The sequence below is a fragment of the Notamacropus eugenii genome, chromosome 1 (genome assembly GCF_028372415.1).
Source record: "Notamacropus eugenii isolate mMacEug1 chromosome 1, mMacEug1.pri_v2, whole genome shotgun sequence".
NCBI lineage: Eukaryota > Metazoa > Chordata > Mammalia > Diprotodontia > Macropodidae > Notamacropus > Notamacropus eugenii.
Genome location: NC_092872.1, coordinates 280,363,333 through 280,389,770, shown reverse-complemented (window position 1 = coordinate 280,389,770; position 26,438 = coordinate 280,363,333). Strand labels below are relative to the sequence as shown.

Sequence of the window (26,438 nt, the reverse complement as noted above, 5' to 3'; positions counted from 1 at the left end):
GATCTGGAACACCTGTGGTCTGGAAAATCTACATAAAAATTTTTGGCCCCTCCTTTGTACCAGAGAAGAAGTCTGAATTATTATGGTCTTAAAAGATAAAACATATTGATATTATACAACACTATCATATAGTTTATGCATTTCAGAGTTGTCAGACTTTTTCTATGTTGCCTGCTGGTCTTGTCATGTTGTCTGCAGCTTCTGCAAAATTCCCCCCAAATGCTCATTTAAGTTCTTGAGCTGACCCACAACATATCATAACCACGATGGGGAAAGTCTGGATGTGGAAGGTATAGCTGTAGTGTCCAGCACAGTGTCTGGAACGTAGTATGTGCTTAATCATTGCTTACTGAAAGATGGAGAAATGGCTTACTAACCATACTCTTTGTATGGTTATTCAGACATCTGAGCATTTGTCTCAGTCTGTTCCTGAGGAGTGACACTTTCTCCATTATCTTTCCCCTTAAATGCCAATTTTGTGGTTCGACAGAAGTTTCACCCAACCATTCTCTCTTATCCTCCTCATTTCTGTTTAAAGTCCACTTCTTGATGAGGTTTGCAGTTCTCCCACTAAATATGTGCTTTCTGGTGTCCATAAAAATGGACTGTCTCTTTTTAGGGGTCAGCCTTTAGGTATTATGAGCTGTGCTCCAATTTGGACACATCAAAGGCTGAGATTGAGTAAAATGGTACCAGAAGGCTGTTAATACAGGGCTCCACCACCCCCATCCAATGGGAGGTCTGGTCAGAATACTTACTCAGAAATCTCATTTACTGTTTGGTTAAACACTTTACCAGGGAAAGGTGGCTGAGTCCAAGACCTCAGTACAAACTGAGTACAAAGTACTCAGTACAAAGCTCTGACCACGCACATGGAAACCCCAATCGCCATGCTGCTGTTGGCAACTCGATTTATTGTTCTTGGTACACAAGGAGAATCTAGTTTACTGTCACCATGAGCTCCATCTCAAGTTGGAACATTCCCAAAAGAAAACAGCAACATGTGTGAAAGCAATAAATATCAAACCATCAGATCTAAAATGTATAAATATAAAACATCAGTTCTGAAAACATCGTAAGAAAATCTGGCAGCTGCATATCCGAGGACACCATCTGTCTTTGGGCTTCATCATCTCAGGTCCAGCACTGTGATGCTTATATCTTGGCCCACTACATGCTTGCATGTCTAGGAGAGAAAGCAATTTGTTAGAGGTTGAAAAGATCTGATTAGGTGACTATTCTTTGAATATTTATCACCTGATTTTATCCACACAGAACCATGAGTTTAGACCCAAGAATGACTCCTCAACAGACTGGTTTTCATTTGAGGGGTAAAGATGGAAGGGGAGTGAGTACATGGGCATTCTCCTTACAACCCTTGGAAATAAAAGCTATTTCACTTATTTCTACCAAGAAAGGGGGCAGGGGTAAAACAAAGTGACAAAGTATGATGTGGAAGAAAGAGTCTTTTTTAATGGATTGGGTGAAGGTTATCTGAGCAGTGTTAGCAGATGTGTCTTCACTGACCAAATAGAATCCCATAGCAGAGGGCCACCTCTATGTGCCCCAGGATTAGCCCAGATCACAGAGAAGCAGAGGGACCATGAAAAGTTGAAGAAAAGCATAGACTGCACGCTCTCATTTACAGATGATGCCAAGCTGGGATGGACATTATAGAAGACAAAGTCAGGATCCCAAAAGATCTCTACAGACCACTGGTCTGGGGCAGATTCTGGACTTGTGATTTTATTCGTATAAGTAACTCCCAGGTGAGGATACTCCCTCTACCAGTGCAGGCCAGCACCCTCTCTGTGTCTTAGGGAGTGGCCCAGAGCATTGATGCGCCCAGGGTCATGCAGCCAGTGAATCAGAGGCAGTGACTTAAGCTAAGCCTTCGTGACTTTGAGGCCAACCCTCTACTCACCATGACATACTTTGGATTGGATCTAACTCTGTTATTCTGTGACCTGAGGAAGGCATTGTTCAGATGGTGTGGGTGGGCTGGGCTGGGGGTAATATCTACAGTGATGACATCATGGACCTCAAGTAATCTGATAGGTAAATAGTTCTCAGACTCTCTAAACATAGAAATGGAAAGGCTGACCAAGACAACACCAAAGCAAGCATAAAAGGGGGGAAATGTGGTCAAGGAACTGCCTGTTTTTATCTTCATGACAAATTTTTAACATTATTAATATATACTTCCCTCTCCCTCCCATAGTATCATGCAGTTCATTGTAATATACCTCATTATGTTATATTATATTATCTTTGGCCCCAAGATGCAAGTCAAATAGTTTAACCAAGGAATGAACTCTCCTCCATAATGTTATATTGCCTAGTGTTGTGTTTCCATGAAGTCAACTACTAACACCATGTCAGAATGGAGAAAGGGTGGACCTCTAATTGGAGGCCTCTAGGCAAGAAATAAATGATTTTTTTCACTGGATAAACTGTGAATGATGAGAGTCATTCCCATCCAACAAACAATGGTGTCATATTGAATTGCTGATAGAGAACTCCCAGTATGAGCATGTCCTCTACTAAAACAGATTGCAAATTGTCTGTGGTTTAGTGACTGCATTCTACAGGGAGTTGCTTGAGACTCAGAGAGAGGGAAAGTCCCTTGACCAAGGGTACAGTATGAAAGTGTCATGGGTGGAATTTGAACCCAGGTCTTCCCAGAACTCTAACTTCTATTTCTCCAGAAATGAACTGATTCTCTACTTACACTGAATAACCTGGGGTCCTTAGTGTGAGGATGAAAGCCCTTCTTTTTACAAGCTGAAACTTCGAGCATCCCTGCACTGGTGAGTCGGAAGATGCCAGTACTGGAACGAGAGAAACAGACTTAGCCAGGCACAGCCTGCTGCCCTCGAAAAAGTGAACCCCGGGAAGGCAATTTTCTTTGGTCTTTTTATCCTCAGTTCCGACACAGAGAGAGCACTTAGTAAGTGACTGAGGGCTACATGCTACATTTACTAAGAGGTTTCGTGTGGTGTATGTTTCCAGTGGATTGGAAGCTACCTGAAGGCAGGGACTGGCTCTTTTCTGTAAGACAACAAGCATTTGTCCGAGCCCTGGAGAGACAAAAAAAGGCAAAGACCAAGTGCCTGCCTTCAGGGAGACGCTGCAACATGGAAGGTGATTTCAGGGGCACAGGGTACTCTGGGGGGGAAGGGTCAAGGAAACTCCCAGTTCATCTCTTTTCAAAGACATCAGCTCAGAAGAGAGCACCAACTATGGCCACAACCATCCACCACTTGCAGTGGCAATGTTTGCCCTAAGTCCTCCAGGGGCTACTGCCACGATTATCTGATCCAGTCCAAGTCAGCAAGCACTGACTTGAGCAAGGCTCTGGGCTGGGTATGGGGAGTACAAAGACAACATGAAAAATTGCCCTGTTCCCCAAGGGGCTCCCATTCTATGGTGGGAATTAATATGCACAGAAAGGAAAGATGCATGTGATTATTTTGAGATAGGGAAATCAGGGAAGGCTTTTTGTAGGAGGTGGCATCTGAGTTCCTTCCTTGAAGGAAACTTGGGGTTGTAAGGAGTGCAGGTATGGGGGAGTGGCCTGGGCACAGGCAGGGAGCCTGGAGATAGAACGGCAAGTCTGAGGGACAGCAAGGTGATAAATTTTGGCTGGGACGTAAGGTGTGAAGGGAGGCAATGTGACCTCAATAAGCCTGGGCAAAAGAGAGACAAGGAAAGGCTGCTGGCCCCCAGGATCACAGATTTAGAGCTGGAAGGAATGGGAGAGATAGCCTAGACTGACTGCCTCATTTTATAGAAAGAGAAACTGAGGTTGGACACAGTGGGAAGAGTTCTGGGCCTGGAGTCAGGAGACCTGAGTTCCAGTCTGAACTCGGAAACTTAGTAGCTGTGTGGCCATGGGGAAGTCTCTTAACTTCTGTTTGCCTCAGTTTCCTGATCTGTAAAATGGGCACAAAACCAGCACCTGCCTCTCAGGATTATTGTAGGATCACATGAGAATAACTGTAAAGCACATAGCCCAGCTCCTAGCAGGCAGTAAGCACTTAATAATTGCTTGTTCCTTTCCCTCTTTCCCCCTTGTCTAAAGTCACCCAGGGAGAAGGTGTCAGAGGCCAGTTTTGAATCTGGGGCTTCCCTACTCCAGTTCTATCAGTGCTGTCTCAGGTACCGCACACAGTGGAGGGGAGGGCCCTTTCCTGCCTCCTGCAACCTATGGCCAGGCCTTGGAGCAGGTTTGGAGGTGGGGAGCCGCCTCCATGATGTCCCCCTGGGCCTCTCACTCCCAGACTCACTCTTTATGCTTGGGCGAGCAGACGATGGCGATGGCCTCTGGCAACATGAGTTGGTAGGAGCAGTGCGTATGCAGGTCAACGCTGGACAAGAAGGCTGTCTGCGTCGGGTGCGTCTGGGGAGAGACCAGGAGAGCTGTGCCTAGAGGAGAGCCAGCGTCCTTCTCCTGTAGGGCCCTTTGCGCTCTGCATCTCTGTCCTTCCCAATGGGAAAAGAAAGGAGAGCTTCCCACCAGGATTCTTCCCTGCCCTGCCCTCTGAGAGACAAGTCCGAGCTTCTAACTAGGGCTCAGTGGCTGCAGGGTGCACCTGTGCAATAGACTTCACCAGGGCCGGGGCACACACAGTGGTTTCCAGATGCAGCCACTGCACAGAGGGGCTGCTCAATGCTCCCCTATACCCCTCTCAACCGCCTTTATTGCTTCCTTTTTGCCTCGATCTTTCCCCCACATCCTGTAGGCTGGGGCTGTGCAGCTATCGCTGGCCCATTGGCCATGAGTAAAGTCAGAAATGGTCACAAAAGGGGTCAAGCCAGGGGATGAGGGTGTCTGGGGGGCCCAGGAGCTTGGGAAGCCCTGGGCAGAGAGCTGGGGCTTCATCGGCTACCTCGTCCTGCTTTAGCTGGATCACAGGGACCCGACACCCTAAAGGCAAATGCCATTCCTTATTCACTTTAGAAACTCTCTCCCAGGCCCCTGAGGCTCTTTTATACACCCAGACTGGCTGAAAAACAAGCACCAACACCTTTCTAGGTCGAATCTCCACTGGGAATGCCTCCTTAGAGATTTTTCACTTTGAGGTGCAGGAGTATACGGGGAGATAGGAAGGGAAACATCTTCTCACCAATATTCACGCAGTGCAATGTTAGCGTGGCTAAATTAATCCAAAATGTCGGGGCTAGGGGGTGGCGGTGGGGTTTGAGGCCTCAAGTTCTCCAACCCTGGTCAAGAAGCTGCTTTAATGAATTCAGGTGAAAATCTTGCAATTAATGAAGACTAGCTGAGCTAGGCCCTTAGATGTTCATGCAATAACCCCCTTTGCTGTATTCTATTTAATTTCTAGTCTATTTAATTTAATATTAAATCTAATAGTCAAGTATTTATTAGAGATTATTAGTATTAGAGAGATGTCCAAATGAGCAGATCCCTCCTGTTGCCCTATTCCTTTGTACATGTCCTTACCCCAAGATGATTTGGGGTAACATTTATAGGAATCCTGAAGAAGAAAAATCACAGTATGCAAAAAAAAACCATGACCTTCTCTGTTTTATGGTGGAAAATGCATCGAGATCTTTTCTGTGAAATTTATAAAACTACGTAATAACATGCCATTTGGCTCAGGATTTCAGGCAATGAGGCCCCTTAGCTCTACAGCTGCTCTTTACACACACATTCTCTTCAACATGGGCAGCACGGCCACTTGGACTGGGATGTCCGTGGCAGGTCATTTGTCTTTGAGGGTCAAGGCCAGCCAAGGTCTCTGTTGATTGTTCCTTGAAGAAGTCACCAAGGATTTTCAAACAGCTTTATCTTTCACCCAGCGGATGAAGGGCAAAGCCAGCTTATCTTTGAGGATAGCAGAATAGTGCTCTGCAAGGAGAAGTGTCTGCATCGGAAATGTGCTGGAGTAAAGTAAGGGTGGAGCAGGCCCAATTTTAGGAACCCACAACCTTCAGTACTCAGATGAGGAGAAGCACCTGATTGCAGCTCAGAGTCGACTTTCTTTAGGAACCACCACCCTCAAGGACTTTGCCTCAGTAAGACATAATTCTCGGAAAACAGGCTGGCCATTTGTTCATGCCACACAGAAGAAGGCTTCCAGTGCACTAGAGGAATATTTTACGGAGACTTCAGGCACCTAGTTTATTTAAGTTCTTTGTCTGATGCTTTTTGCCTTCATGATCTTGGGTAGACCACTTAACTGCCCTGTGCCTCAGTTTTCTGCCCTGTAAAATGAGGTTGTGCTAGATGGGCCCTAAGGTTCTTTCAAACATTAGATCGAAGGTCCTCTGGTCCTATGGCAGGACAAAGGTCAGATAGCATCCCAGAATCTGTAAGATGGAAAGTGCTTCAGAGGTCAATTAGGCTGAACTGGACCTGAATAAAAAAATCCCCGCTTCAGCATAGCTATTCAATAACCCACTTTCAAAAAGTGAGAAGATCTCTAATAAGGGAGAACTCACTACTTCATGAAGAGTCCATGGCATTGGGAAGAGCTCATTTTTAGCAAATGTTTTCATTTACCAAACTAATTTTTCTGGTTGTCACTGAAAAATCGACATGGAGGCCAGTCTCAACCTAACTGGCCATCTCCCATGGACTGAATAAATGAAAGAGGAGCAGGTCTTCAGGCAATGGATTACCGTTTGTCAGGCACGTGTCAGAGAGGGTTCAGGATAGAGACTAGTCTCTGAGGTTCCTCCCAACCCTGAGATTCTGGAGTTCTGCACCATGCCTGAGGGAAAGGCACTGTGCTGGTATTATTCCCGTCTTACAGAGAAAGGGGTTGTGAGAAGTGGGACTTGCCTGTGGTCATTTAGCTAATAAATTGAACATGTGGAATTCAAACCCAGACCTTTCTTGACGTCAGGGCTCTTACATCTATGGGACTCTGCCTCTCAGTATTTATATTGAAGTAATTGGCAAGAGAACCCAAAAGAAGTTTGCTGTATCTTGTCATCACAGCCCCTTGCACAAAACAGACAAGGGAAGACAAGACTCTGTAATTTGGGGGGAGGGAGGGGTGAAACTTACATGGATCCATCCCAGGGTGAGAAGGTTGTGCTGGTCCTGAACACAGAACAGCTCCTCCACGTTGGCCACGTCACAGTAGTCTGGGCCAGTTGACTGCTTTGGCACAATGACGTGCGTAATTGTAAACTCATTATGTGTCTGGGAGAAGGTCAGTAAGAAGGCACTCATCAGCAAGCATCCTCACACCAGGAAACAAAGGAGCACTGTCTTCCTGGGGAACAGGGAAAGAATCCTGAACCCTGCCAAGGTTAGGTCCCAGCCCAGGAAGTGCCCAAGGGCCAGGCAGAGTGGGCGCCAAGGGTCAGAGAGACTCATGCCCGAGGCCCCAGGCAAGCCTTGCCATTCGAGGGGTAAGCCTCCTGTTTAACTCATAGGCAGGCAGCAACACCTCCCTCCCTCCATTCTTTCTTTTCTTCCCTCCTTCTTTCCTCCTTTCCTTCCCACTTCCTTTCCTCCCTCCCTCCCCTTTTTCCTTTCTCCTTCCCTCCTTTCCTTCCTTCCTTCCCTCTTTCTTCCATTCCTTCTTTCTCTCCCTCTCCCTCATTCCCTTCCTTCTTTTCTTCCTTCTTTTCTTCCTTCCTTCCTTCCTTCCTTCCTCTCTTTCTCTCTCTCCCTCCTTCCCTTCCTCCCTCTCTCCCTCTGTCTTTCTTTCTTTCCTACCCTCAGGGCTATTTTATTCTATGAGATTGGTTTTGAAAGCTAAAGATGTTCATTATAGATTTCTAGCATTTCCAAACATCTACTTTCCTTATGAAAATATTTTATTTATCATATCAATAATGATGGGATATGACTTTTGCAGCCTATACCCTAACAAAGGATTCTAGAGCAATCTGTATGTCTGGCAGGATGTGACCTAAAGTTCTGGTCAGAAATTGTCCAGAAGATGAAGTCTATGGTCTCTAACAATTGGCCGATAGATTTATTTGATGATTGCTGGTTGAATACAGCCAGCATTCACATGTGCTTTTTCTTCCTGGTGCACTGGACAGAGAATGGGACTTGGAGGTAGGATGACTTTGGGTTAGAATTTGCTTCTGATACTTCCTTGATAGGACCAGGTAGCAAACAACAATCTGCACCTGCTTTCTAGGGACCAGCTGAGGCTGGCACAGAAGCCCTTCACCAGGTGGCTAGCCACTTTAGGAAGAAATCTTCAGCCACAGTAACCCATGGAACAAAGAAAAATTTATCATCACTCTCAGTCCCATGTGATTCCCTTCTGTTTCTGTAGGGATGGTGGCAGAAAGCATGGAAGAGGATGCTAATAATTACAGTTTTTAGGTAATCAATAAACTTTAACTTGGTTGTTGGCACTCATAGTCTGAGATCCTTGACTAATGGCCAATGAGCAGACCAGGAGTGGGGAACCTGCATTAGGGAGAGACACAGATGGAGAGTGATCTGGGTGCTGGGAGGGAGCATGTGAATTGGAGTGAACCTAGACCCTTTGGAGGGTTTGGAGAATGATCAGGAGCACAATTAGATCAGGAAATCCTCTAGTAGTGCTTTGCCAGCCTTTGAGGATTATTGAGAAGCCAGTGTTCATTTTTGTCCTTGGTGGTGGCAGCACACTTGGCTACAGTGAAGCTCAAGACCCTGACTGCAGAGTAAAGTCTGAAGCCCACATACCAGTTTTCCACAGAGAATTCCACAGGTTTCGATGCCCCTCACTGTGTTTGACTCAGCCAAGAGCAGGAATCTGTGACAAAGATCCTTAGGCAGCACGACACATCGCAGACCCTCCACTACCAGATCTGAAAGAGACAGGGAGAGACAAGGAGCTTAAAACCAGGCCCACTCTTTGTCCTGCAACTTTCTTGGGAGCAGAACACACAGAGTGAGCATCCAAAGCAAAGCCCAATCCCCTCTCCTGCTGGAGCTCACTTTGTGTTAAGAGTTAAGAACTAAGAGTTAAGACCAAGGATGCTGTTAAAGCAAGAGCCTTGCTGGTACTCAGATCATTCTGATTCAAAGAAGCACATGAGTATTCACTGTCTCTAGCTCATGATGCCAAGCACTGAAAAGCTGAAAAACAGTCCCTTCCCTCAAGGAATTTATTTTCTACTGGAGGGGGATGCAACAGTTAAGTAGCTAAGAAACTGAGGTCATTTGGAGAGGGAGTGGGTACTGATGGGTTGGGGCATCAGGAAAGTCTTCCTGTAGCAAGTGGTCCATGAGCTGAGTCTTAAAGAGAGTGAAGGGTTCTAAGGACAGAGATGAAGAGAGGGTGCATTTGAGATACTCAGAGGGGAATAGAATTCCCAGTTTAGGGACCAGAAAATGGGCCCCTTGGGCTAGAATTTGGAGAGAAATAAGGGAAAACAAGACTAAAAAGGTGCCCAGGACAAGGTTCAAGTAAAAAGTATTTAATTTAAAAGTATTTAAATTTAAAATGCCAACCAAATTATGGATATTTCAATCCATAATGTGATAAATAATAATCCTTGAAGCATCACTACCATATAGAATAACTGCTTCTTATTAAACGGTCAGCTTATCCCGATGGTGTCAAACTCAAATAAACATGGGAGCTATTAAACCATATGTAAGGATCCCTGCCATCACATAGCAACTTAGAAAACCACATATTAACATTATTTGTGTCCTATCTTATTTTTATTTCTTTTGTTAAACACCTCTCCATCACATTTGAATCAGGACGTTGTTTGACACCTCAGTGTACACCATGGAAGGTAAGATTACATTTGAAAGCTCCAGCAAACTCTGCCAGAAGAGTTTGGCTGAGTTTATCTGCCAGTCACCCTCTCCCTCGCACAAAGACTCATAAATATGGCACCAATGGCCAAGCTTGATGTCAGGCCAGGGATGTCCCATTACTTACTCTGGACAGCGCTCAGAGTGGCGGCTGGCTTAAGCGCCCTAGTCACCGGTGGAGACTGGCCAGTATAGGCGGGAGCGTCACCTCTAGGAGCTTGATTGGAGAAGACACCGAGGGAGGGGCTGTTCTGGGGAGGGGAGAAGCGACACAGGGCACTACCATCGATCTGCTCGCACAGCGCCGGGGCCTCCTGGCTGCGCAGCTGGTCTCTGGCCAGCTCCTGCTTCCTGAGCTGATCTTCAAAGAACTGGAATTGCTCCGTCTCCAGCTGCTGCCGCCTCATCTGCGCGATCCGCTGCTTCTCGGCCTCTATCAAGCGCTGGTGCTCCAGCTTCCTGAGGACGTCCGCTTTGTATTTATTCTGAAACAAAAGCATGTAAGAGAACGCTTTCTCGAGAAAGTGTCCCGGGGCACTCAAAGTTCTTTGGTGCAAGGTGGGCAAAGCTGGCCCTTCCGAGTGGCCACAGACCTCCGCAGAAACAGGCGGCAAAGCATCTTCAAACCCTCATGTTATCAGTAATATGCGTCTAGATCTGAAAGGCACAAGTCTAACTCTGCTTCATTTTACAGATGAGGAAACTGAGGGAGAGAATGGGAAAGTGCTCTGCCCAGATTCACAAAGGACTTGAGTAGCCAGGCCCTGAGTTCGATGCAGATTTCTCCACAAAAGGACCAATCTGGGGAGGGTCGCTTGGACAGTGAGGTTTGAGGACATAGGGCTCTCCCTCTTCCCAGCACATCCCTTTGCCAGACTTCTCCTCTAAGGCCATCTTGGGTTGACTCTATGGATCTGGTAGGGACTCAGTCAGGTACATGTCACCCTTTACAATACAAGCTCCCTGGAGGGCAGGGATTGTTACTGACTTTTCTTTGTATGCTTGGCACTCAGAACAGAGGCAGGCATGCAGTAAGCATTTAATAAATGTTTTTTGATTGATTGACTTTTCTTGGCTTTATTACTCTCCCAAGCATAATGGAAGTCATATGAGGAAGCACTAGAGCAGAGATTTAGAGACAGCTTGATGGCACAGTGAATATGACCTTGAAGTCAATGAATTAATAAAGATTTGTGGAGTGCCTACTACCTGCCAGGCACTGTGCTAAGTGACAGGGATGCAAAAAGAGGCAAAAGACATTCTCTACCTTCAAGAAGCTTACAACTTAACGGGGGAGAAAACATGCAAACATACATACATACACACACACATATATATATATAATATATACATATCAAGTGACATATAAAATAAATAGGAAAAAGTTAACAGAAAGAAGGCAAGAGGGATCAGGGAAGGCTTCTACCTTCTGTAGGAGGAGGGATTTTAGTTGGGGCTTAAAGGAAGCCAGGAAAGTTAGTAGTCAGAGTGGAAGAGATAGTATTCTAGACATGGGGGACAGCCAGAAAAAAAATGTCCAGAGCCTAGAGATGGTATCTTGTTTGTGGAACAGCCAGGAGACACTGGCTTTGGGATCAAGAAGGTCTGGGTTCAAATACTGCCTCAAATACTTCATAACTTGGGGCAAGGCACTTAGCCTGTCTCAGTTTCCTCAACTGCAAAATGGGAAGAAATTATAACACCTGTCTTCCAGGGTTGTTCTGAACATCAGGTGAGGTATTATTGCTAAGGTGCTTAGCACAGTGCCTGGCACACAATAACCAATTTTTAAAATTGCCTTTAACTTTTGAGCTAGAATGGCCCTGGAGGACATCTGGCTTGACCTTCTCCTTTTCCAGATGAGAGCCTGAGGAGCCTCGAGAGGGGACTTGCTCAGACAAGGGCAGGAAATGCACCTGGACCCTCTGACTCAAAGCCAAGCCTTCTCTCAATATCCTCTGTGACCTCAGTGATCTTCCTGCTGGTGTCTCTTGGGGCTGCCCCATGCCCTCTCCTCCACTTCTGGCTTCTCTCCCCTCCACAGTTCAGGCCCCATCATTCTTTTCTTGGACCATTAGTCTCCTAATTGGTCTCATATCTCTGGTTCTTCCTCACCCCTGCTTCTCCTCCCCACACCTACCAAAATGATTGTCCAAGTGCAGGTCTGATCATGCCATTTCTTCCATCCCCTCCACCTCAATAAACTCCCATGGCTCCCCATTACCTACAGGATCAGATTTAAACTTGTCCTTATGGCATTCAAAACTCTGCAGTACCATTCAAAGCCTAGCTTGACCTTCCCAACCATGCTACCCATGACTCACACACACTCTGGTCCTGCCATACTGGCCTACTTTGCTGATCACCATGTGACATTTCATCTTCACCTTCACCTCCATATCTTTGTTTAGGATCTCTCCTGGAATGTAGTTTTTCCTTTCTCCACCTCTCAGAATCCCAGCTTCCTTCAGTACTCCACTCTAGGGCCACTTCATGAAGTCTTGCCTATTACTAGTGCCTTCTCCCCTCCCCCTCCCCTAGCTTATATATTCAATTTTATGTGTGGATGCATATGTATATATTTGCCTTCCTGACAGAATGTAAGCCCTCTGAAGTCAGGGATTATTTTGCTTTTGTACTTTTAAGTAAACCACATTGCACATAGTAGGTGCTTAATAAATGTTTGTTAATTGGTTAACTGTGTCCAGGAAGGGTTGGACAACCATTTCCAAGTCAATACCAATGGGCTACCATGCACTAATGGCATTCAGGAGCCATGATAAAGCCAAAAAGACTAAACAGAACATGCCTTTGGAAAAAATGGGAGAGGAAGCGAGGTGGATTCATGCTCTGAAGTCTGGGGTTTGGGGTATGGACTTTCCTTCTCTGTTTAGGGCCAAGCTTCTTCCTAGAGACGTTGCAAGAGGTCTCACCTCCCTGCTGGAAGGGATGATTTTCAGCAGGACTTGGAGCACAGCCACAAGACCCCAGATTCAAAGTGATAAAAGAGATGCTGGCACAATGCCCAACCTTTGGGGCCTCCCTCGTTGAGTCCTGACCCACGAATGACCCAAGCCAAGATTCTGAAACTCATCCTCTGACACAATATACTGTGGCCCCAGGAACTGTTCCCTCCTCTTCATTGACTCTTGAACTGTCTCTACTTAACTGGCCAAGAGCTTTCATCTGTGCCCACTGCCAAGTGAGCAGATTCAAGGCAAAGAGCCCACTTTAAACCATGGCCAGAAATCCATTTTCTAACACTTTGTTTTATTAGCTGCAGCAGAGAAGTGGAGACCACAGCCTAGTGGAAATGCTCTGCCTTGAGAATTAGGTGGCATGAATTTTTCATTGACTTTTGACATCATCATGGTGTTAATTTTTCATTGGAATGCCTAGGACATTTGGGAGATGTATCACACAGAAATGAGATTGACAGAAGTGTTCAGCACAGAAAAAGACAATGAACGACAGAGTTGTCTGACTTACTTTGCTTTGCAAGCATTCTTGGTATTCTATGTTATATTTCTTTAAAAGATCCTTTTTCAGTTCATCTGTCCTCGGAAAGGCAATCTCCTTCAGTTTCTTTAAAAACATATATACATATTGATTAGTGGGATGTCAGGAAGACACTTTCAGATCAACAGCTGGGAAGCATAGTGAGTCAAGGAATAGCAAAACAATGGAAAAATGCAAAATAAATCCGTCTTTCTTAAGGATCATAAACTGAGAGCTAGAAGAGAGCCCTGAGTCCAAATCCCGTATTGTACAGAGGAGGAAATGGAGGCCCAGCAGTTCAGATGACCTAGCATCGCAGATTTACAGAAGGATCACAGAGATCATTTTAAAGTTTCAGAAGGATTGAGAGATGTCTGCAAGGTCACAAGTCAATTATGTGTCAGAGTTAGGATCTGAACACAGGACCTTGCACTCCAAGTTTGACAGGTGCTCTCCATAGCACTACTCAGCCTCCAACAGGTAGTGAATGGCAGAGAAAAGATTCAGGCCTGGGGTGTTTGGTTCTGAATATAAGACTCTTGACTCTATCTGAAAATGTTCAGACAAGGGAACTTGGGGGTGGGGGGTTGAAGTGTCTCAACTCAAGTTTTCATTGTTTTCAGGAACTGATGAGGAAACTCCTTTCACTGATGGAGGTCAGCAAATTCCTGGGTATACTGAAATGTGCTGTCCGGGGTCACAAAGCCTATAAGCCGTGTTGAAGGCAGGACTCAAAACCCAGGCCAGCTCTTTACCCACTAGGCCACACTGCTTCTCTCCAGAGTAGATAATTTCCAATGGCTTCTGGAGAAAGACCAGCAGGGCTGAACTGAGGAGCAGCCATCAGTTGGACTTTCTGATATGGAAGGAAAACATGACACTTATTCTAAGTAAAGTTTTAGCACCTGGCTCAGATATAGGACTTCCACTTCTTTCAAAAAGAAACAACCTAGAAAGAATTTAAGGGAAGAGCAAAAATAAACCAGGCAAAGCTATTTAATATTTACATTTAGGACCAGACTGGTTAGATCTGGCCAGGAACGTAGAAGTCTTGGGTTCGAGTCCTGCATCTGACACACACGGGCCGTGTGGTACCGGGCAAGTCAGCCCACATCTCAGTGTCCCAGAGTCACTCTCTAAGACTATAAACTGCACGAAAAGTTAGAAGAGTTTCCTCTTTTGGGTGCTCTGAATACCAATGACAAGCCCAGGCTCTACCTTCCTTAACTGGCTTCTGGATTCCTTGAAGACTCCACTCTGGCCTTCTGCAGAAGCTGTTTCCAGGTCTGTCCCTGTCCTCCCACCCGCTCTCATCAGATTCACTCCCACTTCTGCAGGAGGCCTTTCCAGGTCTGTTCCCAGCCACCACCCCCAGATTCTTCCCTCAGATATGCCCTGTCTACTTCTTGTCTGCACTTTGTGATTGACACATGGGACTATTTTTCTTCTTTGTGTCTGTATCCCCAGTACTTAACCCAGTGCTTAGCACATAGTAAGTCTGGGTTTAATTAATAAATGTTTCCTTTCTGGTTCTTCTAGTGTGAGCAAGGCCTAATAAATAGAGCACTGGACCTGGAGTCAAGAAGACCTGGGTCCAATCCCACCTCGGACCCTTTTATGGCCCTGAGCAGATCAGTGCACACCTGAGCCTGGGACAGCACATGGAGACTTATTTCCTGGCCTTGCAGGCATGGTGGAGGAAGTTGGGACACTGATGGGATCACATGTGCTTGACATGCTGACCTATGTACTAAAGGGATTGTAAGGTATCCAGTGATTTTCACAATAAAATGAACAAGGACTTCATCCCTTGGAACCCATACCACAAATCCTCCAAACCTTCCAAGTCAGGCTTTTTGAATTGTTGCTGAAAAACATGGATCCCCTGGTGGCCACTGTTGTGGTGATGAGCCTCTAGGGGCCTAGAGATCTGCTCCTAAGTGCATTCCGGGTAAGGTCCATCACTGAGCTCACCCTCAAAGTCCCCCAGAGACCCTCCAGAGCTTGGGTTCCCAGGCAGGGCCCTTATATGGGGTCAGCCATGCACCATGATGAGCCATTAGAAGAAGTAAATTTCTAGACCCACTGCCCTCCTCTTCCTCTCCATCTGAAGATCCCTCTTTCCCCCTTCTCTTTCCATCTCTAAAGTCAGGTTCACAGGAGTGAAAATGACTTGACTTGGGCACATATGCTGAATTTTTACTGCTGTCTTAACAATTCGAATGGCACCCACCCCACCCTCACAAGGGATGGAGCCACAGCTGTGATCCAAGAGGACCGGGCTCGGTCCCTTGCTTATGGAGTGTGCCTCAGGCTCATTCTCTCTGAGAAGAAATGAGCGGAAGGATGGCTTTCCCACCATCAAGTGACTGACTAGGTGGCCCCCCTGCCCACTGCCCTGGTGTGGTTAGTGTCAGGGAAGTCCCCTCCCCACCAGTGACCAGGTGATGGTGATTAAGTGGTCAAGTAGAAATCTAAATGACTAAAAGGCTGGGAGGTGAGGGTGAGGGTGGGGGAAGGGGAGCCTGATGCCTGGCAGGAGCAGCCTCCCGGAGTTACCTTCATGATGTCCTGCTTCTCTGGGATCGAACACTGCTGATAGTCTCGGTGGTTGGGCAGTTTCTCTACAAACAGGCTGGAAGAGGAAAGAAAAGATCTTTTGCTCTAAGTGGCAATGGAAGATGGATGGTATCAGTGAAGAAAGGAAGTGTGCTTTTCATACATGAATTGCTTAATTCATGCCTGCTCCCACCTGGTTTTCCTCTACTGGGTTTGCTGAGGCATTAGACTAGTCAGCTCCAGGCTGAGGTCAGGGACTGGGCTCTGGCACAAGCCAGAGGTGGTGTAGTTCAGTGGATAGAGCTCAAGTCTGGGGGGCTTTCCATAGTTACTCTCACCCCTAGGCCGAGGCTCTATCTTTCCCACTTCCTCAGGAATTCATAGAATTGAGAAGTCAACAAGATTTTATCAATGTGTGATTTCTGCCTCAGAAACCCTACAGGGTTGGAAAAGGGGTCATGCTGAGGCAGGGGGTGGGAATGCCTTCTCTTTTCACATTTAGAATGTGAAAGTAAAAAACCCAACCTCAGTGAAGGAACACAGGCAGCCTAACTCTCAGAAAAACTCCTTTAGTAGCTGAGGCTGGAGGGGAGCAAGAGGGGAACTAGCCCCTCTAATTTCCCCCTTGGCAGGAGCTGGGAATGAGGCTGCTTGCTTTCTTGCTGTTGCTACCTGATTCACCTAGCCCCTTTCTCCAGTCTCCTTCCTAGGCTGTGGGCTCCCAGAAGACTGGCAGAAAATAGAACTCTGAAGCAGCAGATGAGCCCAGGCTCCAGAGACAGTGGAAAAGTCACAGCCTGTAAGGAGGCTTCCTCCCAGCAATGGTAGGGACCCAGGCGGTCCTTGGAATGTCCCCAAGACGACATGTTAGCCCAATATATCAACAGAACATATTATCATCAACATAACTTGGGCAACGGAGACATGTATCCAGGGGAAACAGACTCAGAGATGTTGAGGGATTTGCCCCCAGTCACATAGCAATGGCGGAGGCAGGTTCTGCACTCACCTTCCTGGACACAAGCCCATCTGCTATGCCACCCACTAGCTCCCATCCCCTGGCTACATCACCCAGCCTTCTAAAATCTCGTCTACTAGCTGTGTGACTCTGAGCAAGTCACTTGTCCCTTGTTTGCCTCAGTTTCCTCATCAGTAAAATGGAGATAATAATTGCACCTACCTCCCAGGGCTGTTGTAAGGAGATGATATGAAAGGCACTTTATAAACCTCAAAGTGCAGTAGCAATGTTAGCTATTATCATTATCATCAACATGCTGATGTTCATTTTTATCTATGATCTCAGACAGCATAAGTCATTTGTCACAGAGCTAGTGAGGATCAGAGGCAGGACTGGCCTCCGGGATATCAACAAATCCATCAACCAACATTTATGAAGCTTTGATGTGTACCAGAGACACAGACAAAATGAAGCTGTTCCTTCCCTGGAATTTAATCCAGGGAAGAAATCATCTAATCATTTAATCCACCTGCTGTCCCATGGCACCCCGGCCACTCTTAACCATGAAAGGATGGATGGAGGTCCCAGACCCATTCAGGGGTCTTCTCAACATTATACAGTTAGCTGGGGCCAGATGCAGGGCTAGACCCCACCCACCTCCTCTGTGTCCCGACTCGCAGCCCATTGTGTTAAGGGATAAGCACAAAAGACTTACGTGATAAATTTGTTATAGAGGACAAAGGCATTTTCCAAGTTTCCTTCCTCCAGGTACACAGATGCCATCCGCTCCATCTCCACCCCAGATCGGAAATAGCGGCGGGGAGTGATGTCTTCACTGATGGTGATGTTGCACCCTAGCTTACTCAATGCCCGAACACGTTCCTCGGGACTCAGGGACACATCTGTGTGGTCTGGCTCGGCAGCTAACTTTTTCTACAAAGCAACAGAGATCCCTTATCAGAAGCATTACAGGAATGACGCCCTCTGGGCCTTTTCCCTGGTGAGGCAGGATTGGCAGGATGAGGGACTTGGAGGTCAGCTTACTGGGCTCCAACAAAGGACCAGAGATCCCCAGCTCAACATCATGCAGGTATGAAGTAGAAAGCCAGGATCTGAACCCTGGTTCTCTGACTCCAAACCTAGCGAACTTTGCACTGGGCCAATATCTCTACCAAAGGAGCGCTGATGGTGATGGCTAAAGGGAAAAATGTATGTGCCCTATTTTAAAAATCCCGTTGCTTTCTATGTGACAGCTAGGTGTTCAGATGCATGACCCAACCCAGTCCAATCCAATAAGCCTTTACTAAGAACTCACTTTGAATAAGAAAGACATTGTCTGGCCCCAAAGATTCAAAGACAAAAGTGAGACAGCCCCTGTTCTCAGGAAGCTTCCTTTCCAATGGAATCAAAATCATAACCAGGAATTATCACAATAAAACTGCAGGGCTCTGGGCATTCCTCCACTGTCTAGCCCAGCCAACAGTCCCCAACCTTTCAATCCTCAGCAGGAGGGAGAGGTAGGTGGGGGATTCCAGAAGTGTGAAAAGGTAATTACTGGACGAGGGAGCTCTGTGGCAAAGGACCTAGGGACTGGTAGCCAGGGGCCAGATGAGAGATAAGGAGTAGGTAGTGTGGGGAGGAAGTGCCATTCCTCAATGTTAATTCTCTGTTACAAAGCCCCAGTGGCCAACCCTGGTTAAACCTGACTGGCTCGTCCAAAAATCTATCCCAGTAGAAGGTAAACACAATTCCTAAGAACTTCAGAGGATTCACCCAATAATTATGAAATACTTCTTAGGAGTCTTACTAAGTGGGGATCCAGGGAGGGCTCTTTACTTGGAACCATTCCTTTGACCTAAATCCCTCAGCTTACTGAGTCACCAAGTATTGTGACATGGAACTAGAAAGTCCTGGGTTCAAATCTCACTTCTGTTATTTCCTAATTCTGTGTGACCAAGGTCAAGGTATTTAATCTCTCTGAGGATCAGTTTCCTTATCTACAAAATGGGGCACTTATCTCATGGGGTGTTGTGAGGCTAAAATGAGATTAAGACATATGTGTAAAACACTCTCTAAGCTTTCAGGGACCAAAGCCAGTTGTTCTAGGTGCTTGTTATTCCTGGGAGTGTTGCTGTCTACACACCCACATGAGCCTTGGCAGAGGATCCTGGGACCAGAGAGCTAAAGAGAGAAGGGAGGGGCCTCAGAAATTCTCCCTGTTCAGAGATTAGGTAACTGTCCCAGAGAGGTTGGGACTTGCCCAAAGTCCTAGTGACTGGTTGAGCCAGGATTTGAACATGCGTCCTCTGTCCCCAAACTTATTGCTTTTTCTAGAAACCCTATTGCCCTTACCTGGGCACCCAGATGGCTCAGTGGAGAGAGCACTGGACCTACAATTAGGAAGCTCTGAGATAAAATCTAGCCTCAGGCATTTCCTAGAGCTGTGTGACCCTGGGCAAGTCACTTTACTTCTGTCTGCCTCAGTTTTTTCATCTATAAAATGGGGATAATAAGAGCATCTACATCACAAGTTGTTGTGAAGTTATTTCTATAATGCTTAGAGCAGAGGTAGCCAGTATGTGATAAGTGCAGTTTCCTTCCTTTCTCTCTGTTCTCTGTGACCTCCAACCTTAGCTGTCAGCATCCCACCATCCTTCCTGCTTAAGGAGTTGTAAACCCTGCTGAAACAAGCCTTCCTATTGCACCAGAACCTTTCCCTCATATTTATATGGGACATTAAGAGAAAAACACTTTTGTAGTCTGCTTTTTCATCCTCTTTTCTCCCACATTGGTTTCCAAATATAAAACCCAATTTAATTGAGGTCAATGAGCATTTACTAAATGCCTACTATGTGCCAGAAGATGCAGAAACAAAAGTGAAGGTGTGTCTGCTGTCTACCTCCTGGCAGACGGGGGACGGACTCAGGGGGCAGAAGGCGCCATTGGCTTTTTGGACGTGGGCCATGTGGCATTTTGCTTGACTAGGCATATTTGTTGCAAGTTTAAGTTTTTCTTTATCTAGTGGGTCAAGGAGAAGAGGAAGTGATAGAACATAGATTTTTGATCATTGAAAAGAATAAAATTAAATTTAAAAGACCCACTAGCCCCTGTCCTCAAAAAGGTTATTTTTGAGTGGAATCAAAGTCCTAAGTAGAAATTCGTTATCATTTGAGCATTGCCGTAACCCTGACAAAAAAGTAATGCAGATATTACGATTCCCATTTTACAGAAGAGGAAATTGAGGTTCATGGTGAAGGTGGCTTACCTAGGGATATACAGCTATCAAGAACCAGAGGTGAGATTCAAACCCAGGTTTCTCCTGACTCCAAATGGCTCAATCTTCCTGTTAAGCAGCTCTGTCTCTTGACAAGCTCTAAATTAAAAAGCTTTCCCTCCCCACAACATCCCCATCTAAGCTTGCAGGCTGGGAATGACAGGAAGTCAGCCATCCTTTAAAGAGAAACTGGAAATTCAGTGAAAACTGGGGCATTTTATAAGAGGAGAAACAAAACTGAGTGAACACAGGTTTGTCTTGGGCAGGCACCATGATGATGCTTTGTTACGTTTCTGATATGGTGCTTTGAACTGAACGGTTCCAGGCCCCATTGTGGACTGAGGAACAGCCAAAATGGTCCTGGGATGACTGGACCATTTGGGGGGATGCCTCCAGGCAGTCCTAACTTTCTACACCTGAATCACCTTGTCCCATTGGACCCAATGACATGAATGCCCAACACTCACTCTCTGTCAGAGGGAAGCCTATTCTGCCCAAAGTGTCCCCAAAAGGCCATCCTCCCATGATGAGCCAGACTCATGCAGAGTGTGTGCTCATGCAGAGCAGCCCAGTTATTTTTAGACTGGTGAGATGGCAGTGCTATTCATCACTTCCTTAAAGGAGATGAGGAGGGTGCTGTTGGCTGCAGAGGGTCCTCTGTTAGGCAGCCCCAAAACAAGTGTGGTCCATGGCCACAGTCTGGGCTTTTGTATGGTGTGTGTGCGTGTGTGTGTGTGTGTGTGTGTGTGTGTGTGTGTGTGTGTGTGTGTGTGTGAGAGAGAGAGAGAGAGAGAGAGAGAAAGACAGAGACAGAGACAGAGAGAGAGTGTGTGTGTGTATAAGTGTGTTTGTGAGCATGTGAGTGCATATATGTGTATGTGTGACAGTATGTGAGTATATGTATGTGAATGTGTTTATGAGTGTGTGCATGGTCAACTTTTTTAAAAGGACATAACAGCGACCAGCTGGTGACATACCAGAGAATTCACAGTCAAAGGCTGATCCATGGTGGTCTGGCTGTTTGCAAATGAAGATCTTCAATGTTCCTCTTCAGTCTCTGCATCTGTTGACAAAAGCAGGAGGAAATCAGTCCAAGATTTGGCGTGAACTGAACTCAGCTGACATTTCCAAAGGAAAGGTCTGCTCCATGCTGTGTCCTGGGGACAGAAAAGGCAAAACGAACCAGCCCCTGGCTTCAGTGAGCTTCATTCTCATCTAGAACAGTGATCAGTTAGTATGAAGTTATGTTGTCAGTCAATTTATTTCTATTCCCATGGACTTCCCTGACATTTATAAATTAATGTGAGCAATCATCTGATGCAGTCTGGTACAATGGACAGAGAACAGGTCTGAGAGTCAAGAATCCTGAGCCTCATGTTCTGCCTGAAACACACTGGCTGTGTGTCCCTAGCCAAGTCATTTAACTTCTCTCTATCCTAGAGAACTCTCTAAAACTGTTAGGGGCAGATCAGGCGCCAGCCTTTCACTGGGAAAGGGAGTTTCCTCCATCAATTAAATGATGGATCTGATCTTTAAAAAATCCTGAAAAATGCATGCGGATTCCATGTACTGTATTTACAATGGCATCACTAGAGAATAGTGGCATGTCAGCAGTGGAAGGGACTGGAGAGACTGGTTATCATAATGATGCTCACAGAATGTCTGATTTGGAATGAACCAGACTGTGGAAGCCCACTAGCTCAGACCATCAATAAAGGTTTCTGCCTGGAGATCCTTCCAGGGAGCAAGGAACTCTCTCCCTCCATGTCAGCCCACCACATTGTGGTTTTCCTTACATACAGTCTCATTTTATGTCTGTAACTCCCTCCCCCCCCCCCCCCCGCCACAATTGTCCCCAGTTAGTTAGTTAGTCAGTCTATAAGCATTTGAAAAGGGTTGCATATGTGTCAGGGGCGGTGCACTCTGGGACCAAGCCAACAAGTCAGATCTCTCCTTTCCATGACAGTATCCAATACTTCCTGAGGCTTTTCCAGATGAAACACTCCCAGTTCCTTCATTCAGTTCTCCGATTACACCCAGAAGAGGCTTTTCACTTTCCTAGATGCTCTCCCCTGACCAATCTCCAGCTTATTCATCTTTCCTCCTCATTTTGAGTCCATCTTCTCCTTTTCTTACAGATAAGGACACAGAAGCCAGGAGAGGTCAATGCTGGGTTCAAAGGTAACAGACAACAGAATAGAATTTGAATATTCTTTCTGATGAGGTCAAACAACAGTGGATGCTTACTGGAAGGAGAGACCGACCACCTCAGCCTGGGCTAGTCTGAGAAGATTTCTTGAAGGTGGGGAGCAGGAGGGCTGGATTTGAGCTAGGCCTCAAAGGAAGGGGAGACATGGCTTGACATAGGGAAGGACAGGAGGAGGGATGTCACTACAGGAGAGAGGTACAGTCTGAGAAAGGGCTGGGAGGCTGGAACTGCCAGTGTGAGGGATTCCTATCTGTACCCTTCAGCTCAACTGGCTTGTGCAAACTAAAAATAACCTTTGGGCCTCAAGCAAAGCTGACTCAGGTCTTCAAGCCCAGGAAACCTGACCATGGAGAGGCCTCTGTAGCTGAAAAACTGCTAATCTGTCCAGTCTCACTGAATGCAGACAGACAGGTTTGGGGAAGTAAGACTTCTCAGAGAGAGGAAGGAAAGAAAGAGGGAAAAGGTTAAATAGCAGGAGACCCAGCAGGCAAGTCCCTGGGAGTGGATGCACATGGGCACTCTATGGGAAAAGCATAAGTGGAGTTACCTTCTCTCTCCTCTCTCCTCCCCTCCTGCACTGCCTTCTCTCCCTCCTTCTTCTCTCCCTCCTTCCTTCCCTCCTTCTTCTCTCCCTCCTTCCTTCCCTCTCTCCCTCCTTCCTTCCTTCTCTCTCTTCTTCCTTCCTTCCTTCTTTCCCTCCTTCCTTCCCACTTGTCAACCCTTTGCAATCTGTCTGTTGACCTCATCACTCAGAGCTCTTGCCAAGGCTACCAACAATCTCTCCCTTGCCAAACTGGACATTCTTTTCTCATCTCTCATTCTCATTTCTGTCTGTCTGCAGTGGCTGACACCATTGACCACTCTTTCCTCCTGAATGCTCTCTTCTCTCTGTGCATTCATGACACCACATTCTCTCTCAGTTCTCTTCCTCCCTGTGGGATCATTCCTTCTCAGTCTCCTTTGTGGGTTCATCATCCACATCAGACACATCAAACAGGTGACCATGAGCCTCTGGTGGTCCCCAACACTACCAAGTGTGAGCCAAACCAGATTAAAATGTAAGTGGGAAATACCATAGACAACGAAATAAATAAAAATGAACAAAACATAGATAATATAGCATTTTAGAACTAAGTCAATATGCAGCCCATAAGGACTCTTCTAGAAGAGTGGCCCCTGTTTCTCCATGACTCTGACACCACTGATTACTCCTTGTTTTGAATTGCGGGTCTTCATGTTCCTGTAGCCTCCACCCTAGGCCTCTTCTCTTTTTTTCTGGGTGATGCCCATGCCTTCCTCTGCATTTAACTAGTAATGATTCTGTATGTGGTTACTCCTACAAACTTATAAATGAATGGGTTATTGTCCTTGATAAGCTCTCTGAGAGTCAAGATTGTTTAGATTTTTGTATTGGTACCCCCAGTGCCTAGCACAGTGCCTGGCATATATCAGGTGCTCAATGAATGCTTATTGATCAATATTAAGCACTGATTATGAGTCAAAGCATATTGTGCCTGGAAACATCAAGAAAAAAGTGAAATATTCCTTGCCCTCAATGAATATATGTCCTAATAAGGAGGAAAACCCTCCATGTATAGGTACCTACAAAAGACAGAGACAGGTTTCTAGGTATATTTCACCAGTGATCCTCTCAGTCCACCTTCTGGCACCTGCTGTGGGCATCCAGCCCATTAAAGGTATCTGTTCCCATGGAGTCAATGTCCAACAGGGACAAAGGCTAATGCTTTGAGGTACCCTGCTCCCCATAAAAGAGAACCCTTGAGAGGAAGTGACCCATGCAAGCCATCCTCTTGCTGGAATGCCAGCGCTGAGCCGGGGAGGGGTGTCTACACCAATTCTTTACACTCCACCAAATACTCAAGGATTACTGGTTGAAGACTTTGCCAAATACTCGCATGAAGATACATGCTACATGGCTGTGGTTCAGAAACCCCCACAAGCAAGATGCCAAGACAATGGTGCAGGAACTTGGATATTTCCCACACTTCTACAGGAATAAAACCCCAAGCTCCAAGGTCCGGATCTTGGGCAAAGAAAACTTTCTGCTCTGGAGTTAGGTCATGATTTCATGGAAAAAAGATGATGCTCAAGGGCTCATTGGCAAGTTCAGGCCAGAGGCTGAGTCTGCGGAAGCTTCGGAAACATCCCAAGAAATGCTTATTGCAAGTAAAGTAATGGAGAGAAAAGATTTTCTCCAGGCTTTCCTCCCAGCACATTTCCCATCTCATTTCTGTAGGGTTGGTGGTCAAATCACCTCCAAATTTAAGATGAGAAGAACGAGGGGGAAAGCAATAGTATTTTAAGTTTTGCAAAAGATTTTATGATGATGAAAGTTGTATGTTCATCCTTCATTGCCAAAGAACACCATACCATCAGAGAAATAATGACATGACTTGCACTTGACGTTGCTTTGAGTGAGGAAGTGCTGTGCAAGTTCACCAGCCTCCCTTCTCCTCCAGAGCCATTTGAATCCAGTGACCAGATATTCATCAGGATGACTGGAGATGACCCAGGATAAGGCAATTGGGGTTAAGTGATTGCCCAAGGTCACACAGCTACTGAGTGTCAAGGGTCTGAGGTGAGATTTGAGTCCTCCTGACTCCTGTACTGGTGCTCTATCCACTGCACCACCTAGCTGCTCCCATGACAAAAGCTAGTATTTCCTTGGAACTGTAAGATTTGCAAAACCCTTTCCAGGAGTTATCCTTTAACCGTGAGCACCTAGGGGTCCAGGTGTTAATATCATCATCCTCCCCACTTCATGAATGGGTGGAGAGAGGTTAAGTCACTTGTGCAGGGTCATAGAGTTGGTAGGAATCTAAGGCAAAATTTGAACTCAGCTCTTACCGTCTCTAATCCCAAGCTCTAACAGCTACATCAGAGAGCTCTAAGTAATTAGTACAAGTAGGAGCTTCCTGATTTGTATAAAACAAAAATCACAAACAAAATAAAACTAGCAATATGTCAAGCAGAAAGAGGCTGCACAGGAAGTTGGGTTCAAATCTTACCTTTGTTACTTCCTGCCACTTGGACACAGAACAGGGAGGAGGTAATGTGGCTAGAGTATCAGGCATGGGTTCAGGAATAGTTGAGCCCAAATCTGGCACCAGACACTTACTAGCTGTGTGACTCAGATAAATCATTTCACCGTTGCCTGCCTCAGTTTCCTCATCTGTAAAATAAAGCTAAAATGGCACCTACCTCACAGGACTGTTGGGAGCATAAAATGAGATAATAATTGTAAAGTGCTTTGCAAGCTTGAAAACACTATCTAAATATGTACTGGTATTAATAATTAATTATAATAAAAACATCTGTGGCTCTCCATTTCCTCCTTTGTAAAATGAGGGAGTTAGACTTGGTCTGCAAAGCTCCTCCCTGATCCACATCTGCTCACACTCTCTCAGTCCCAGCTCAATCATCAGCTTAGACACAGATTTCTCTTCTTGCAGCTTCTCCTAAATCTTCAGGAGTTGGAGAGTGACGGCCTTACTTCTGGCTTTGTGAGTTATGAGTTCAAGGTTTTTCCTGCTCCCACCTTCCTGGGGTTCACCTGTACTCGCCTGTATCTCTAGCAACCTGAATAACCAGGGTATCCAGCAGCCTATTAGGCTTCTGTGGGTCCTGAGCTGGTCACATTCTGGGTTTGCTGCCTGGAGAGAGGGCTTGAGCTCTAGTGGCCAGGGTGCCCTGGAGATGTGGCTTCTGGGAAAGGGAGAGGTGTGGGTGACCTCACCTGCCCACCTTGTCACACCAGTGCACCTAGCCTCAGATTCCCCAGCTCTGTACCCCATCATGGGGATGGGTTTCTGGGGGCAAATGCAGAGATTGGGGTGGCAAACCTGAGTGCTAGCAGACTTCTCCAAAGGCTGAGCCATCAGGGCTGGAAAAAGTTGTCACAGGTTTTGACCCTGGAGGATTTAGAGATTGCAGGGAGGCAATATTACCTGCTATCCGAGCATTTCCAAAGTAAAATGGTATAAATGGTATGGAGAAGAAGGGGAGCAAGATAGTCACTTGTCTTTCCTCAATTTCACAATTAGTTAATTAAATGATTTCCTGATTTCCGTGTGTGTGTGTGTGTGTGTGTGTGTGTGTGTGTGTGTATGTGTGATGGAGGCAGGGAAGGAGACAGGATTCATGGGATCATTAATAGAAAACT

At 46.1% G+C, this 26,438-nt stretch overlaps 1 protein-coding gene across 1 annotated transcript in view; it reads right to left on the bottom strand.

Moving 5' to 3' along the window:
* Window positions 1-894: 894 nt before the first annotated feature.
* The window catches only part of STAMBPL1 (STAM binding protein like 1), a 39,773-nt gene continuing 14,229 nt past the window's right edge, over window positions 895-26,438 (bottom strand). Inside the window, exons 2-11 of the mRNA XM_072628979.1 lie at window positions 21,024-21,109; window positions 17,488-17,705; window positions 15,815-15,890; window positions 13,247-13,342; window positions 9,885-10,242; window positions 8,672-8,796; window positions 7,040-7,177; window positions 4,290-4,402; window positions 2,732-2,831; window positions 895-1,186 (exon numbers count right to left, since the gene is read on the bottom strand). Of these exons, the coding sequence (XP_072485080.1) occupies window positions 1,130-1,186; window positions 2,732-2,831; window positions 4,290-4,402; window positions 7,040-7,177; window positions 8,672-8,796; window positions 9,885-10,242; window positions 13,247-13,342; window positions 15,815-15,890; window positions 17,488-17,705; window positions 21,024-21,053 (1,311 nt within the window). The 5' untranslated portion in view covers window positions 21,054-21,109 and the 3' untranslated portion in view covers window positions 895-1,129. The remainder of the gene's footprint in view (window positions 1,187-2,731; window positions 2,832-4,289; window positions 4,403-7,039; window positions 7,178-8,671; window positions 8,797-9,884; window positions 10,243-13,246; window positions 13,343-15,814; window positions 15,891-17,487; window positions 17,706-21,023; window positions 21,110-26,438) is intronic.